Below are 18180 nucleotides of genomic sequence, written 5' to 3'. Positions count from 1 at the left end.
ATTACAACTGTCCAGGAGTGCTTTTATTGAAACCCTATTTCAGCCATCTTAGGGAAGAAGATTATAGTGTGAAAATCATTTCCCTTAAATTAAGTGTGCCCAGAGGATTACAGATATCCCACTGAAGGGCTCAGTAAAGTATTGATAGGCCAGACCTTTGCTGTCTGGGTTATTTGTGGCATTCCTCTTTTAGGAAGAATTATATATGATAGGAAAATGATCTGAGAAGTCAAGGATATAGCCCAGGAAAAAGAAGAAGTCTCCAGGTAGTGTCTTGGGATCCCTACTCATTTAGTCCAGATCCTATACCTCTAATGACTACAGTCTCAGACAATGCAAAATAATCTACTGGAAAATAACTCAGAGACCCACCTAGTCCCCAAACAGCAAAGAAAGACTTTCCATCATCTCCATGTGAGTCTATCTTGTGAGGCAGGAAGGTTGTCTCTGATAATTCAGAAAGATTTGCATCAATAAAGGTTTACCCTTAGGCCTCAATGAACCATACAATTCTGTAAACTTGTACAGTCCACACTCCAAGAGTCCCCATTACATGGAAGATTTGCTGTAATCTCTAATAAATGCCTTAATAAATTAATGTGTTCTCTGAAAAATAGGGCCCACAGGAACCCGCAAATCCTAAAATAAAATTCCCAAAGGCTGAGGAAGGGCTCGTGAATCAGACAATGCCTTCTCCAGCTTGGGAAAGAAGTGGGGTTTCTCATTCTGCTCCGGCCTGACCTGGACTCCAAGGGGCTGGATGCATTCTCTATTCTTACTCGGTTCCTGGGCCTTTACATGCAAATCATTCAGTGATCTCAGGACCTATGATGGAGTCCAGGATTCTCAATTCAACAAATATTTCTTGACCACCTGACTGGGTTCTGGGGATACAGAGATGAGTAAGACATAGTCCCTACCTTCAAGAACCTCACTATCTGGGGATTGAAGGAGACCAAGATATTAACAACCACAATTCAGAGTGGTAGATGTTATTACAGAGGTACAAACATTGTGCAATGTGAGCAGACTTTTAGTTATTTAACAGATAGTGTAAATAGCTGTAAGGATGATTATTCCCTTCGCTGATGACCACTTTGTTATTATGGGTTAAGATCAGATTTATCTGAACTAGAAAAAAAAAAGAGAAACATAATTAGTTCATTACTGTACATTATAAGGATATACATTGACCAGCGTAAAAGTTTTAGCATCAGAATTCACATTTGGGCCTTTATTTACTATATAACATAACATTGCTTTTGTATATCAATCTCCTCTACCAAAATGTCTACCTGAGAGCAGGGGTATCTTTGTCTCTTTCATTCACTGTTGTATCTGCAGATCCTAGAACCGAGCTAGTGAACATGTAACAAGTATTTGTTGAACAGATGAGTAAAGTAAATATAGATAATTAAAAATTATGGTAAATACCATGAAATAAATTAAGGTGTAATTAGAGATTATAACAAGGTGATCTGATGTAGATCAGGGCATCAGGATAGGTCTCTGTGAGGAAGAAACCTTTGAGCAGAGACATGAGCAGCTAGCAAAGACAAGAGTATTACCCTTCAGACAACAGACGGCTCACATTTGATATACAAAAGCCCCCGGAAATCTGAAGATGTCTGGTTTTTAAGTGACTCACATTTGCAGGCTACTCAGTTAACATGTTAAGGAACAGGTTTGAAGTGGCACTTTGGGAGTTTTTCTTGTTTAAAAGATTGTCTCAGTCTCCCAGCTCTACCTAAATCTTTGGGCTCAAAGCCAAGGAAGCAGAGTTCAGACCCAAGTTTCTCTCCTGCCTCAGTCCCTGTGTGGGATTCTGGATAGACTTAGGTCTGTGCATTCATTCTGCCTCTTGAAATTCCTCTATGACCCCTTTGTAGCTGCCACCACGGCTCAGAATGGTCTTCTTCCTTGGCTTGCCTGGCAAGAGATGGGTCTGCCATCTGGAGTCAGAAAAACAGCCTGCCAGCCACTGAACAGTTCAGCCTGGGCCCCGGACAATGAGAATCGGGCAATAGCCAATTCCTTGTCTGCAATTTGCTGATTATCACACCCCAGGGTGTGGGATTGTACAGCCGGGACTGCTTTGCTCTGCCTCTCATCAAGGCAGAATGAACACAGATCCTGACAGGTCAAATCTTCCCCCAGACCTCAGAGGTTGCTGTACAAAGGACCAGGCTTAATCTCTGGCCAAGTGTGTAATTCATTTATCTGCACAGTCATGAATTCTGGGCTCTCAGGGCAGGAAGCATGGGGCATTGTGACTGGTTCTACAGGCCCAGGGAGTCACTTAAGCCCTGATTGTATTGTGGAGGGAGGGATTTTGGAGACAAAGGCCTCTGTCCTCCAGAGATTGAGCAGACTGGAAGGGGAGCCTATGCACACAAAGGAATGATGCTTTAGGGAGAGGTTGACAGCCTTGTCATCAATGCCCGTGAACTTCTCTAGATCATGTAAGTGATGACAAGGGGACTGGAATTATTTCATAGATTTTAGCCAAGAGGAATTGAGATAGGTAAAGAGTTCATTTCAGGATGTTTGCCCAATGCACATCCGCCACTTTGTAGTGGAGGGAAGTTTTAAACACCAAGAGCCATTTTTTCACTTGTCCTCTCTTCAGGGAGTTGTTGGGGGTCTTAATTTTTGCCTCCAGCTGTCAGAGCTCCTTTACCACCACCTAAAAGACTTGAAGTAAAAGGCAGTGCTTTATAGAGAGCAGATACTTTAAAGGTAATTGGAAATCATTTGGGAATTTACGGTTTCCTGGCTTGGCCAGCTGGATCTCTCTCTGATCCTCTGGACTTCCTGCTGAACAGAGATGGGAATGGGATGCCATTGTGTGTTCCTGGAGTTTCATTTGCACAGTTCCACAGCCTGGGGGAGATTGGCCCATTGCAATAAATACAGCCTCAAATTTAGAGTTATTTGGATTTTGAAGTATTTCAAGCTCCCTGTCTTTCATGTCACTGTACCCTACATTAAACTGTTCAATGGAGGGCATTTTAATCACAGATTGTATGTTATATATACCCTGCAGGCTCCAGAAAGGGAGGAGGTGGAGTGTCATGGAGGGCAGATAGCACTGCAGAGAAATACAGACAACAGGGCTCTAGACCCTGCTCTAACCTCGGACAGACACATCACCTCTTTGTGTGGTAAAAAATCCTGTTGCTTCATTTTTCCTCTTCTCCCTATTTATTTTTGGGGTGTAACATGAAGGACATGAGGAAATCCCCAGCCCAGATCTCCCCAGCCAATCCTGTTAGTGCCTACATTGACAATCATTCATTATTCCATTGAAGGTCTCTGAGTGCAGCCATTATCTGGGATGGGGTCAGAAATTAAAAACATTATCAGCCATTAATACTTTATCCCTCAAATACATTTATCAAATTAATCTCAACAGAAAATTAGGACCCCTAGGGAAATAGACTGTAAATATAAAGCTTTCTGAAGTGACTAGACAGGATTTTGTTTGCTTAGGCTTTTTACCCTTTGACACCTGGATCCTAGATCATCAGCAAGTACTAAAGATCCCCTGTGAGTTCACTTATCTGCCAATCAACAGCGTTTTCATTGGTAAAACCATCGGAGGACTCTACATCCCAGTGCATCCCAAGCAGGTTGTTGATTTAACTTCATTCAGCAAGTCTCTGTTAAGCACTAGTTCTAGCCCTGTGCTAGGTCCTGTAGAAGATATGGAAAACATTTCCATAGTCTTCCTTTAATGAGCTTGCTTTCTGATTGTTGGAGATAAGTCAATAAAATCTGCACTATATACATTTAAGAATCATCTGCTTAAGTGACATAACGAGTGCTCCAGATAGAGAGTTTTGTAGTGATGTAGCAGCTGCATTAGTCAGGATAGTCTTCTTGATGGGGCTGGGACTTTTCCTAGAGCCGTGAAAAATAGATATAATTTTAATATGCAGAGAAGAAGGAAGAGGGCAGTCTGTGCAAAAATAAGCACATGAACCAAGGTCCAGAGGTGGGAATGAGCCTATAATGTGTGTGGAAGGGTCACATAAAGGAGATAAGGGTAGAAAAAACAGCTTCAGACCAGAGAGTGAAGAACAGAGGAACTTTGATTTGATCCTTTACAGCAGTATCTTCGAAACATTTTTGATCTATACTCCTATCAGAAAAATACATTAGCATACCTCCAATAAATGTATATTTATTTGTAAACTGTACACTTACACTAATGCACTAATACATTACAAAGCATACACAAAAATGATAAAGAATGATGTAATAAAACTTACAAGTTCTAATATTTTCTTCTCACACCCGAAAGAATCATGTGCTCCCCCTGAGGCACCTGTGCCCTCGCTCTACATTCCACTGCTTTAGAGCATCAGTTAAACATTTTGAGACCACAGAACCCTTTAAGAATCTGATGAAAGCTACATATCCTCTCCTTTCCCCAGAAATCCATGCACAGATGCTTAACTTTTTCATACAGTTAATTTCAAGGAGGATGGGGCAGGCGATGAACCCTCTGATGCCCATTCTTGGACCCCAGTTTAAGAACCCCTTCTCTGGGTGGAGAAAGGCACTGAAGGCTTTTGAGTAGCTTAGTGGCCTGTAGACTTTAATCTTTTCCGAAGTTGAGTCTTGTCATTGTGCATAAAATGAATTGGCTGTGACCAGGGTGGAGTCGGGGAGGGCAGATGGTAGAAGCAGGGAGACAAGTTAATAGGCTATTTCAAAACCTCAAAGGCCTGAAATGCAAATGTAATAACAATGGAAGAGAGAGAACAGATGCAAATGACATTTCAAAGGAAGCATGGGCAGGTCTCAGTGATCAATAGCAGATGAAGGAAAGGGAGGGGAATCAATGGCACCTCTGAGGATTCAAGTTTGGGATAGTGGAGGAAGGGCAATGATCACTGGAAATTATAAACTGATTCACATGACAGCCCAGCATCCCAACAGAAATGGTCTGAGGGCAGTAAGAAATGTGGGGATGATGCTTGGGGGAACAACTGGACAAGAGACACAGATTGAGGAGTTGAAACAATGGGAGTAGAGCAACTATGAGAAGAGACGGAATAACAATAGTAAACATTTATGTACCACGTACTGTTCTAAGAACTTTACATAAATTGATTCAGTTAATCCTTAGGACAACCTCCATGTGGCAAGTGCTAATATCATCATTCCATTCTATAAATGGGAAACTGAAGTAAAGCAGCCGACCCCAAGGTCACAGAGCTAGGAAGTATCAGAGTGAGGATTCAAACCCAAGAATTCTCGAGAATCTATGCCCCTGAGCACTATGCCATGCTGCCCTCTCAAGAGTGAAGGGTGGGGAGTGAATTATGGGAAAGTCCACAAATGAGGAGAGAAGAGGAGGAGCAGAGGAAAGGGCTAGCACCTATTGAGCACCCACCATGGATCAGGCATTTTGCCAGCATTCTAATAATAGTAATAATAAGTGGCAGCAGCTGCATAGTTAAAACCACCAGGAACTTTCAACGTGCAAGGCACTGTGTAAGCACTGTATGTGGCATAGTGAATATATGTCATTTTTAAATCACTCAGCACCCAAATGCCTTTTCTAATTGGAAAGAATTCCCCATTATATGAGTCTTGTTGTGGAGTAGGGCGCCACTTCTCACTGTGGAAGCCAAAGGAGGCCAGATACTCCCTTTACCTGTTCCTAGGTAGCTAGAGTATGGGCATAGAGCTTTGCTGGGCCAATGGGACACTTTCCCTGCAACTTTCAATCTGAAGCAACTGAAGCTAAGATGACGAGACAGAATTCAACCACAGTGGCAGTCAGTGTCTGTGACTACAGTAGCCTGACCAGATTGCTCCTGCTATCTAGGCTCCAAAGTCTCCACCATTCCATCTATTCTGGAAGTCTCTGTATCACAAATTGGCAAACTACAAATCTAGCCCACTACCATTTTTTCCAAATAAAGTTTTATTGGCACACATTTATGCCCATGAATTTACTTATTATCTATGGCTGCCTTTGTGCTACAGTGGCAAAGTTGAGAAGTTGCAACACAGTATGGCACACAAATCCTGCTTTATATCCTTCCAGTAAATCCCTTTTTTCCTCAATATATGCAGGATTGATTTCTGTTGCTTGCAATCAAGAACCTTCACTGATACAAATGGATTATCTCATCTAATCCTTACAACAAGCCAGACAAGGAGGTGCTATTTTTAACCTCAAATTGAAGATTAAAAAACTGAGACGCAGAGAGGTTAAGTTATCTGTCCAGGATCACACAGATAGTAAGGTCCTAGTAAGTGACACAGCTGAAATTCTAACCCAGCTCCATCCGACTCTACCATACATGAAAAAAATTAAGAAAATGGAGATGGAGCAGTAAGTGGTCCCAGACTGCTTTTGGTATAGCAAAGGAAAGAAAATTATTTCCCCCAGTTGTTCAGAGGTACCAAAGTGATCAGTACCATGGAAACAGAGAGGAAAAAGGAATAGAGATAATGGCAGCTTGGGTTTGACATGTTTATCTCCCTTTTGGCTGCTTTTATGCAGTCTATTAAAATGTCGGTTTGAGCCTCTGTTGAAAGGTTACACTGACCTCTCAATTCTTGTATCCTCTGCCAGCCTTTTGCTTGCTGAGAATTCTAGAATACATTTGAGTTGCAGCCCAGAACTATACTAGACTCTGGAGTTTGAATTCCCTCTTCAGGTCACTGGGACCTACGCTGGATCCAGGTGGCAGTAGCCAAAGTACCACATTGTTTCCTCTGCTAAAATGTGTGCCTTTTAAGGACAGGGTGTAAGCCTTACCTACTAATTCCACCTACATATTAAAATATGTAGTCTGTGCTCTCTTTTAACGTGGCTCATGTACAGATGACCACAAAAGCCTATTTCATAGGCAACCCTCTGTCCTCTCAGTGCGGCTAGGCCAGTTGATCACTTTCACACTGAGCTCAGTGGTCTGGAGCTTTTGCTTTGCTCAAGGCGGAAGACAATGGCCAACAAGCCACATATTTTGGGGGGTGGGTGGGAGAAGGTTGGGGCATATACAGCTTTTCAGTCTTATCCACTGGGCCAGGAGTTCCTTCAGTGGTACTGCTGTGAATGCTTACAATAACATGGGGTTCCCTCTGCTCAGTGCACCATTTAATTGAGCTAATTAATGACAAGTAAACCTCTCAGAGCAGTGAGCCTTCTGTTGGAAGAGTCTGAAGGTAGGGAGCATCAAAATGCAGACAGGTAAAGGAGGCTTCTTGGACCAAGGCATTTGGACTGTTAGTGGACTGACCTGTTCATGTGTGTGCATGCACACATGCACACTTCTGTTAAAATAGTCTACTTCTTTTAAGCTAGCTGGAAAAGTTTGCAAGTTTCTTTATTGTCTTCTCACATGTACTGATGGAATGTTTTCCTCAGTGATTTTACCCCCAGAAAACTTCTCTGACAGTTAAAGAAGGAAACCCTTCTTCTGCCAAATTGTTGGTTGGGAGAGAATTTGTGAAGGGCCTGTGTTTTGTAGCACATGACTGATCCCCCAAGAATGTCTTTTTATTCTCTGCTAATGTGGCCGAGGAATACCTGAATGGTGTTTGAAAACAGACATCTCTTTGCTGTGGGTCAAACCCAGCTCTGTGACCATCCAAGCTGACTATTTTTTGGATGAGTGCCTGGAGCTAACTAGCAAAAGGGCGAACCCAGGGAAGCCATTAGGAACTTTCATTATTATTTCTTGATTATCTGCATGTGGGAAAGGGGTGGTGGTTAGGACAGTTGAACTAGCCTACAGTTTACTCATCCCAACCATTTCAGCATGATCAAACATTCTCACGACCTAATCGCCATGCTGTGATCATATTCACCTAGTACTGAATCCTTTTTGAAAGCACTTTCCCACTAAAGATTCTCATTTAACACTCATAACAATGCAGTGGAAGTTCCATGATTAGGGGCTGCCGTTAGATTAGTTGGTCAACAGCCGTGCCATTCAGCAGGTAAGTGCTTAAGTATGTGTGTCCAGGTGCCCTGGGCCTGGGACTTGGGGAATTGTGACATTACTGGTCAGCCCAAAGAGAAGCAGAGCCTAAGAAAACTGAGTTCACGGTTGCCTGTTTTTATGATTGGTGGCCACCAATGCGTAGTAGATGACCAACAAAAAGACTTTGATTCATCTCCCACAATCCTTTGATTTTTCTGCAAAAGTCTTTTAAATTATATCTATTCTTTTCTGACCAAACTCAATGTTGATCCCAAGCACTCTAACTTGGAGAATTTTGCTTAAAAGTGAACACTAAATAACACAGTGCAGCCTTGCTTGGTGTAATCAGGGCAAGAGTGTGTGATAGTTCTCCTTTCATTCTCTTGTGAAGGAAGCAAAAAATGTTGATGAACTTATCCGAAGAGCTCATTCTTCACAGGACTTCCCATATGCCCACTCAGATAAGAGGATTGTAGGTCTTGGTTAAGTCCCCAAACAGGAAATACAAATCGTAACATTGTCTACAGCTTTTCTCCTGAAGAGGACTAAAAGAGAAAATATGACAGCTGTCATTTCATTAAATATCACATAAGCTGCCCCAACTTTCAGGTAGAGCACTCATGTCTTTGATGAATATGACTAAGGTGTTTAAGCTGGAGAGTGGCTCATGTCTATCCTGTAATGAATTGGTGATGTGGGGTGATGTTTCTCCAAGTATATGCCATAGCTTTTGTGTTCACATAGGTGCAAGAGTGATGTAACTTTGATGTTACATTCACTTCAACTACTATTTAGAGCAGAGGTTCTCAGCCATGGCTGCACGTTAGAATCACCTGGGGAGCTTTCTAAAATCCCAATGCCCAGGCCACACCCTGTCTTAGCTTGGGCTATCATAACAAAATATAGACTAGGTGGCTTAAATGACAGAAACTTATTTTCTTACAGTTCTGGAGGCTGGAAGTCCAAGCTCAGAATGCCAGCGTGGTCAGGTTCTGGTGAGAGCGCTCTTCCTGGCTTGTAGATGGCTGCCTTCTTGCTGTGTAGTCACATGGTGGAGAAAGAACTCTGGTATCTCCTCCTCTTCTTAGAAGGCCACCAGTTCTTACTGATCAGGGCTCCACCCTTATGACCTCATTTAACCTTAATCACCTCTTTAAAGATCCTTTCTCCAATACAGACATATGGTGGGGGTGAAGGCTTCAACTTGTGACTTTTGGGGGAACACAGTCCAGTCCATTGGATACCCTAAACCAATTCATTAAATCAGACTCTCTGGGAAAGAGACCTAAATATCAGTAGTTTTTAAAGCTCCTCAGGTGATTCCAGTATGCAGCCAAGTTGAGAATTACTAATTTAGAGCCTTGATGTTCAAACTGCAGCCTACAGATCAGCAGCATCCTCATCACCTGAGAGCTTATGATAGCTGCAGAATCTTGGGTCTCACCCCTGACCTACCAAATCAGTACCTATGTTTTAATAGGATCCAAGGTGATTCATATGCATGTTACAGTTTGAGAAGTGCTGATTGAGAGCATCTAACATGTTTCTACTCTGTAGAATCTTCCTCCTTTCTTATGTAGTCAAATACTTGCAGCAATTGCTATGTGAGGTCTTTACATACTATAAGATGATCTCCAATACCAGATGCTTGACTGTGCAGTCTTCTGACAATGCTTGATGATACAGAATACATGAGGTGGTGTGCTGGGGGTGGGGGGGATTCTGATCACTTACTCAGGTGCCATGCACATTGTTGGGTAACTCCCAGGCAGTTAGTGAAGTGACTGGTTTTAGGTCTTCTAAAAACAAGGATACAGTCCCCTATTTCTTCTTGGTGATTCATTTGCTTTTGGATTGGTTTCAGAGAATTAGCTTCTCAAAACCATTTGCAGCTTCTTGTTCAGGCTATGGATTTCACTCAAATGGGGATTGCTTAGCTTTACATTGCCAAAGTTTTTGTTTATTAAGAGAGTTTATCAGTAACCCAGTCTAGATGTTTCCTATATGTACTGCTCATACTTAGCTGTTTCCATGGTTTCCATATAAACAAACCTCTTTGTCTGGTCTTGTTACAATGTAGTTGTTAATTGCAAAGGGGTCAGTGTTTCTTGTTGGCTCCAGCTACTCTGGACTTCAGGGTTTTTTTGTTGTTGTAAAAATGCATTTTACTAGTTTCACGTGGGGAAGATGAAAAGTTCTGGAGGTGAATGGTTGTGATGGCTGCACAACAATGTAAATATACTTAATTCCACAGAAATGTACACTTAAAATTGATTAATATGGTCAATTTTATGTTACGCATTTTTACCATGATTTTAAAAAGTTAATACATTTTACTAAATGTGATGATGTATCCTGGTTTGGATCCCAGCACAAATAAAGGCATTGGTATAAAAACTGATGAAATCTCAATGAAGTATGGAGTTTTGTTAATAGTATCATACCAATGCTGATGTCTTAGTTTTGATAAATGTACAATAGTTATGTAAGATGTTAACATTAGGGGAAACCAGGTGATGGGGGTGTGGAGTATATGGGAACTCTCTGCTATCTTTGCAACTTTTCTATAAATCTAAGATTATTCCAAAATAAAAAGTTTATTAAAAAAAGAAAAAATGATTCTATTGTGACCCATCGTTTTGAAAAGGAGGTAGGAAGGAGCGGTAGAACAATCTGACAGAAGACAACAAGAGCTAGAACTCTTCTTCTCCAGAGCTTCCAGGTTGAGCCCCTTAGAAATGATGGCAGCTAAGGTGCAACAGAGCACCCCTCACCAGGATGTTGTAGCTGAAACGGACGTGGTCAGAAGGTGCTTTTGTTTCAGGGTTCTAAGCTATAAAAAACATACATATGTATATATGTGTGTATGTATATATATATATATATATACTTACTGTGAAATATATATAATATATAGTGCCTGCTTGAGATATATCTATGTCTATATCTATATCTATATCTCACAGTGAATCATAATAGTACTATTTCCTGAATGTCAGTTCGGCATAGTGGTTAAGAGTACAGAAGCCTGAGTGTGAATAGTGCTTCTCCCACTTTCCAACTGTATGACTATGAGTAGTAATTTAACCTCTTTTTGCCTCATTTTTCTTATATATAAAATGTGGATGATAATAGTACCTCCATCATAAGACTTTTCTGAGCATTAAATGAGACCATCGTTACAAGGTGCTTAGCACAGGAGTGATATACAGTAAATGCTAGATGTTATTGTTATGTGCAGACACTGTATTAAGTATTTTATATACATTTATATTGCTTGTGAACCACCTACAACGTCTCATTTTTTATTTTTTAAAACTTTTAAATTATATATTATATATCGAATGTGCCCAAATAATACGTGTACAACACAAAGAATTTTTACAGTTAACACAGCCATGTAATCAACAACTAGATCAAAATTTAGAACATTATCATCACTCCAAAAGTCTCCCATATGTTCCCTCCTGGTTATCACCTACCACAATTAACTCCATTTGTTTTTGTTTCTATTCAATTTCAGAGGTCCTTCCTCCTCTATCTTTCATAATTTAATTTAATTTGGGGGTATATAAAACATTAACATGGTTCGAAAGTCAAAACTTTACATTAGTTAGTAATCTGTTTTTCCTGTTTCCCTCTCTTTCCTCCAGTATCTAATTTGAAGTAACATGGCTGTTTATTTTTAAATGAGAATCACATGGCACTTTTGTCAGACAATTACATGGGGGGTAATTTCCAAAGCATTCTGAAGTACTTCACAGTCCCCTCAATGCAGGTCAATCAATATTAAGTGAGCACCTACTATGCCAAAGCACAGTAGTGGAAAGAAAGATGAACCAAAGACCTGTCTTTACATGCTCCAAGCCCAATTAGGGAAATGGGCCTTACACATAGAATTCTAGTTCAATGCTCATTCTGAATATAATAATAGGGGTACAAAGTTCTGTATGTGAAATCACCATTCACAGTAACAACAATAAAAAAGAAAATCTGTAATGTATCTTTTTTGTTAGTAATTCACCTAACCATGAGTACATTGGGCATTTTACAGGTAAAATTTTTAAATTCTACTAACAAACATAAAAGACCTGAATAAATGGTGGGATACACCATACTGATGGACGGGATGACATATCATTGTAAAGATGTCAGTTTTTCCCATGTCTATCAATTCAATGCCGTTCGAATCAAAATACCACCATTTTAAGGAACTTGAAAAACATATTCTAAAATGTATATAGAAGAATAAGTGTCTGTGAATATCAAAGTCAATTTTGAAAAAGAACAGATGAGAGACTTGCCCTTCTACAGTTTGAGACATGCTGCAAAGACATAATAATGATAACAATAATAAACTGTAGCACTGGCACAGTAAAAGGCAAATAAACCAAAGGAATAGAATATAGGGCTCAGAAACAGATGATAATAATATCAATGCAATCTCACAGCAAGGGAAGGATGGATTGTTTGGTACTGGAAAGAGTGAATCAACAGGACAGAGCTTCCCAATCAGTGTGTCACACTGATTGCCACAAATGGATTCTAAGGGTGTAGAACTATTGCTCTCCTTGACCTTTAGGATGTCCAGGCAGGGCCTAAAGTGGCCACAGCTCCTAAGCTGGTGGCCTCCACCTCTGGCCATGAGCAGCCCCATCAGTTTACCACATTATGCTGAGCACATACTTCCATATTCTCTCTGTGCCATGACATGAAATGATGGAGAAGCACTGCTCTATGCAGAAAAATAAAGCTGGATTACTACTCCATATCACATACAAAGGTGACTTCCATGTAGACTAAAAGCCTAAATGTGAAAGGGGAAACTATAAATGAAGGAAAATATCTTTATAATTTGAAATGGGATAGGACTTCATAAATAAGACCCCAAAGTACAAAACATAAGCTAAAAAAATTTATGAATTTGACTACATCAAACTTAAGACTTTCAATTCAATGAGGGACACCGCAAAGTTAACAGACAAATGATAGGTTAAGAGAAGATATTTGCAATGTTGAAAACTGACAAAGCATTGATATCTAGAATGTCCAAGGAACTCTGGTAAATTAACCATAAAAAGGCAGAAAACACAATAGAAAAAAAGAAGAAAACATATTCACAGAATGGACACTCACAGAAGGGAAAACTGGATTGGCTAACAAGCATATGAAGAGATGATAGATCTCACTCATATTCGGAGAAATACAAATTAAAATAATAGTGAGATACCAAGTTATATGCATCCAATTGATAAAAATCAAAAAGTCAGATAGCACCAAGTGTTTCTGAGCATGTGGGGAGAAAGGAATCCTCATGTGTTGCTGATGGGAGTGTAAACTGGTATAGCTTTTTGGAGAGCAGTATGATGGCACTTATTGATAGTAAGCATGTATATGTTTACAACCCAGCAGCCTCACTCCTGACTATGTATCCTGGGGAACCTCACCATAGTTCTAAAATGGGATGCTAATAATGATATTTATTACAGAATCATTTGTGCAAGGGATTGGAGGCAAACTACGTGTCCATCAGTGGGGGAATATACATGTAAAGTGTGGTGACTGCATACTATGTATACTAACAAGGGTTAGAAGCAATAAAGTAGTTGTGCAAATACCAATATAGATTTTGAAAACATTCTCGTGAAAAAATAAGAACTAGAATGAGATCTATATTTAAATAGACACACACCAACCAGCATATATTTCTTGGACTTCCATCAAATATATTAGAAAAGGTTCACATGAAGGGACAAGAATGAGAGTGGAGATTTGGATGAAATAAAAGGACAAAATAAAAAGAAAGGCCTTATATGGACTAATGATGATATTTTGCCATGAACTGAGGGGTGGGATTAACTCAGCTCTCTACAGATGGATTCCAAACAAAATATTTTTAAAATTGTTATCAGAAGGGAGATAATAACTCCAACCAGTGAAGTCTGAGAAATCTTTTGGGGAGAGGTCAGATTTGAGCTGAGCTCTGAACGATAGAACCTTGGTAGAGAGTTCTAGAAGAGAGAGAGGGTTCTATTTTTGGCAGGAAACCACTTGGTTGGAAGCCGGGTGGTGAGAGAGTATAGGATAGATTTAAGTTTCAGCAAGGAGATATTACACTGGGGTCTGGGGAAGGTAGACTGCTTAGTAGAAAATAAGCCTACAAAGACAGGTGGGAGCTGAATGGGGAAGGTCTTTCAATGCCTAGTTAAGGAGTATGAGTTTTATTTTGAAAGTAATAGGGAGTGATTTACAGTTTTTGAGCAGAGGAACTATAGGATCAGATCTAGGAAGATTACTGTCCAGAATGTTAGATAGATTGCAGCAACGTTTGGGCACGGAGAGAACTCCAGAGGCTGTTGTCATTATCCAGGTGAAAGCTAATGAGGGACTGAGCTAGGCTTTGGTTATTGGTCCCCTTGGGGACCAATAAGAGTGTTGTGGACATGGATTTAAGAAATCGACATGACCTGAGAAACAGATTAGAGTGGTGTCTCATCTTTATAGAGGAGGTAGTAGAAGGTGTAGGATGTGGATGAACTCACCAAGAGAGAGGCAAGAGCCTTTGGGCAGAATGGAAGGGGCCAGTGAAGAGGACTGCAAGGTGATAAAAGACCGAAGAGCCCATAGTACAGTGTAGTGAAAGCCAAGGAGAGGGTTTCAGAAGGGAAAAGAGGGTTCAGCAATAACAAAAGCTGCCAAGAAGGTCTATGGGATTAGAATTTAGGAGAGGTCACTGGTTACTTTCCCAGAGAGTGCTTTCAAGCAGGAGGAGTTGGTAGCCCCAGATTGCCAGGAGTTGGGGAGAGTGGTAGAAGAGGAAGTGGAGGCAGGGAGTGTTGTCTAGTCTATCAAGAAGTTTGTTCTGGAACAGTGGTGAGAGATGGGGTGGTCATGGGGTGAGGGGGAAGATTTTGCTTGTTTTGTTTTTTAGTATCAGGCAGACCAGAGCATGTTTTGAAGACCAAGGGAAAGCAACCAGTCCAGAAGATATAAGGGAGAGGAAGAGAGGGTTCCCAGAGTAGGTTCCCAAGGGGATAGGAACATTCCTCTGAGCCCTGGAGCAGCCGACCTGGCAGTGCTCATTGAAAGCTAACCTTGCTGTACCTTGATCCACACCTTTCCCCTAATCGTGCTCCTTTGCTTTGCCTTTGGGAGCTCTTCCCTCTCCCAGGTGGACTTACTAGAGCTTCCCCCCCCCTCCATTACACCCCCTCCCTTTTTTTCTTTTCCTGGGTTCCAGAGACTGGTTGAACCTGGACTAGCAAAGAAAGCTCCTTCGTCAGTCAACAAGTCAAGAGAAGCGATTAGCTGCTAGCTTCTCAGGCCAAAGGACCTGAAGACTCAAAGACTTGAAAGGGAAAGTACTTGAAGGTTTGTTTACCACTCAGCTTTAGGGGAAAATTATCCCTACTCTTGGCTATAGCGGGTTTCACTGGGGACTTTATCTCTACAGAATTTTCTGTTAACTTTCTTCTGAAAGATTGCCAGCACCAGATCTAGAAGCTTTTAAAATCCTCATAAAACCAGAGAATGAAAAAAGTGGTGATGGATGAAGAGATAAGGGGAGCATGTGCCCTCCTGCCCAGTTAACCTCCACAAGCCAGGCCCCTGGTTGCCCAGCTCCCTGTTCATCTCTTTTTTCTCCCCCTCATCCTAGGGTTTGGCTCGTTTTGCTTCCTTTTCCAGCTGCCACTTCCTCCCTCCCCGATTTCCCACCTGGATTCCTCTCAAAATAGTTTCCTGATTTATCCCTAGCTCTGCTTTCTCTGGGGACCAGATAATTGTTTTAAGTGCTTTCATTGCTACTATCTCTAAAGGAACAGTTGGGCAGAGTGAGATATAACAAAAATGTAAATGACACTGTGAAAGTGGGGAATGTACAGAGGACCAAGAGCTCTGATAAAATGTGAGTCTTCAGTGAGCTGTAAACATGTGAGCTGTCTGCTTTCCTCCCTACACATGCCATTGACTCTGACCTGGGAGTTGGCACCATTATCTCTGCATCAGCCTAAACCATCTCCCTTTGAGTTGGATACTAGATCAAGCTACAAGGTCTTCAGTATAGGGTAGATGTGGCATGACTTTGCTAAGAGTCTGGTGGATTTTCTCCACATGTGGATCCCCAGGTTGCTCTCTCTGGCTCCAGATTTGTCTTGACAGCATTGACTCAAGTACTAAATGCTGTACATAATTCATATCTATAAGTAGTTCAGACTTCTCACTTTGAATAAGGCCAAATTTTCTAGTAAATCAGTTGTTTATCAGGGATTGCTAGCTCCCCTCTGGCTCACTCTCTAGCCTGGACCCCAAGATCAGTTATGTCGACAATGGGCCTCCTTTTGGACCTATCCCTCTCCCTCACCCCCATTCTCACCCTCAGGACTTCTGATGTAGCTGCCAGCACCCAACCCTGGAAAACCCCACCACCTGCTTTGTCTGCTCCTGTTCCTGGGCTGCCAAGTATTGTTTAAGAAAACCTCCCCCACAAAAACATCTTCTCTAGTGTCAGCAGAGCTTAGGGCTGCTTGGCAGCCCTTCACACTTTTCTAACAATTGACTTCCTGCCATGTCCTCCATAGCGTCTCCTCCCAGCACTTTCCAGTCATCCTCAACCTCAACTAACCTTCACTCCCTATCTGTGACCTCACTTCCTACATTTATTGAGGAAATTGAGGTCAATTTGAAATGGTCTATCTCCACTTCTCTCTTACTTACCAGAACTTGTCCTGGGTCTTTTTCTTTACACATGCCCCTCCACCTTCTAGTCTGGAGGATAAAAAGTCCTCCTCTCACTAAGACAAACCTATCGACAGTCCTTGCATTCAGAATCATATCCCTCCTGCCTTCCCCTGCGTTATGGTATACTCATGTGCATACATAACCCATCTTTCTGACTTGGACTGAGAGCTCATGGGCAGGGCCCATGTTACATTCCCCTCTGTGTTCCCAACATGTAGTACCATGGCTGGCACATAGTAGGCACTCAATAAATGTTTACTGAATTGATGATTTGCTAGGGGACCAAGTAGATTGACTTGAGTTCTTTGTCCTTTGTGCATCTACTTAATTGGTTAGTAAGGGTGTCACTGGGCAGCAAGAAGGATGAAGGGAAGAACCAAGAGGATTTAATAATGTCCAGAACCAGGGTTTTTGGTGGAGTTACATGACCTTCTAGTGGGAATTTTTGACCTGGAATTGACCTGTCACTTTATAAAAGGAGTAGCGGAAAGAGCATTAGACTGGGAATAAGAAGGTATGGCTCTGCTACTCATAAGCTGTGTGGCCATGGACAAGTTAGTTAACCTCTGGGCCTCAATTACAGTCTCTAGCACACTGATGATAGGGCTATTATGAGCATTAAATGGAGTCATGGATGTGCAAACACTTCGAAATCTGAAGCACTTCTCCAATGCGAGCTTGTAGCTCTTATTCCTGATGTGACCGATGGCTCTGGAGCTTCTACTTTTCATCTGTACCACAGCTGCAACCGCTGCTACAGCCCATCTTTCCTGTTGCACACAGAGCTTCATTTCATCTTAGCTTCCAATTGTCCGTCATGTAAAAGGAAAACGTATCAGAAATGTGGAGCCCTCGCCCTCCAGACCCCCTTCTCATCTCCTTTTTGGCCTGCCTGTGTCTGTGAAATGGCTTTACTTGTCTATAGAGACTACTACATACAGCTGGCAGGGGGAGCTGTAAGTCATCCCATCTTTTTGAATTCAAATCCATTGCCGGCTGAGAGGTGTATGGTGGGTTATGCCAGAGTACCAGCGGGCCCTACCATTTTAGCAGACTTCTGTGCCTGTGGGCATATGCATTTTGGTTGGAATGTGTATCTCTTTATCTGCATGGGTGTGGATATGAATACTCCTCTGGTTCTAAATGAACACAGGGGTGTGGGTTTGCACGAGAACAGCACTGAGACTATGTGAGTAAGTTGTTCCTCTCCATTCCCTGTGCTCCCCTCCCCTTCCAGAGCTCCCTGAGTTCTTTGGCAAGGAGCTCCTAGCAGGAAATTTCCTCGATGCTACCCTTCTTTTTCTTCTGTTTAAGGAGCAGTAGTTGGGTACTTCCTATTACCTCCCACTCCCAAAACTTGATGGCTTCTCACCAGAGACTCCAACATTGATCCAGAAGGAATCAGCTCATACCAGCTCAGTACTGGACCAAAGCTTACACAGTATATGAATGGTGGGTAGTTTATTATGTCAGAGAAAAATGCCGCAAG

The 18180-nt window shown here is 41.6% G+C and overlaps 1 protein-coding gene across 9 annotated transcripts in view; it reads left to right on the top strand.

Annotated features, from left to right (window-relative positions):
- The window catches only part of COL4A6 (collagen type IV alpha 6 chain), a 256608-nt gene that overhangs the window by 166749 nt on the left and 71679 nt on the right, over positions 1 to 18180 (top strand). Inside the window, exon 4 of one of the 9 annotated variants that reach the window (XM_070603822.1) lies at positions 18006 to 18143. The exons of the other annotated variants lie outside the window; for them this stretch is intronic. Within the exon in view, the coding sequence (XP_070459923.1) occupies positions 18141 to 18143 (3 nt within the window). The 5' untranslated portion in view covers positions 18006 to 18140. The remainder of the gene's footprint in view (positions 1 to 18005; positions 18144 to 18180) is intronic. 9 annotated transcript variants of the gene reach the window in all.

The sequence above is a fragment of the Equus przewalskii genome, chromosome X (genome assembly GCF_037783145.1).
Source record: "Equus przewalskii isolate Varuska chromosome X, EquPr2, whole genome shotgun sequence".
Taxonomy (NCBI): domain Eukaryota; kingdom Metazoa; phylum Chordata; class Mammalia; order Perissodactyla; family Equidae; genus Equus; species Equus przewalskii.
This window is presented reverse-complemented; position numbering and strand designations above follow the sequence as displayed.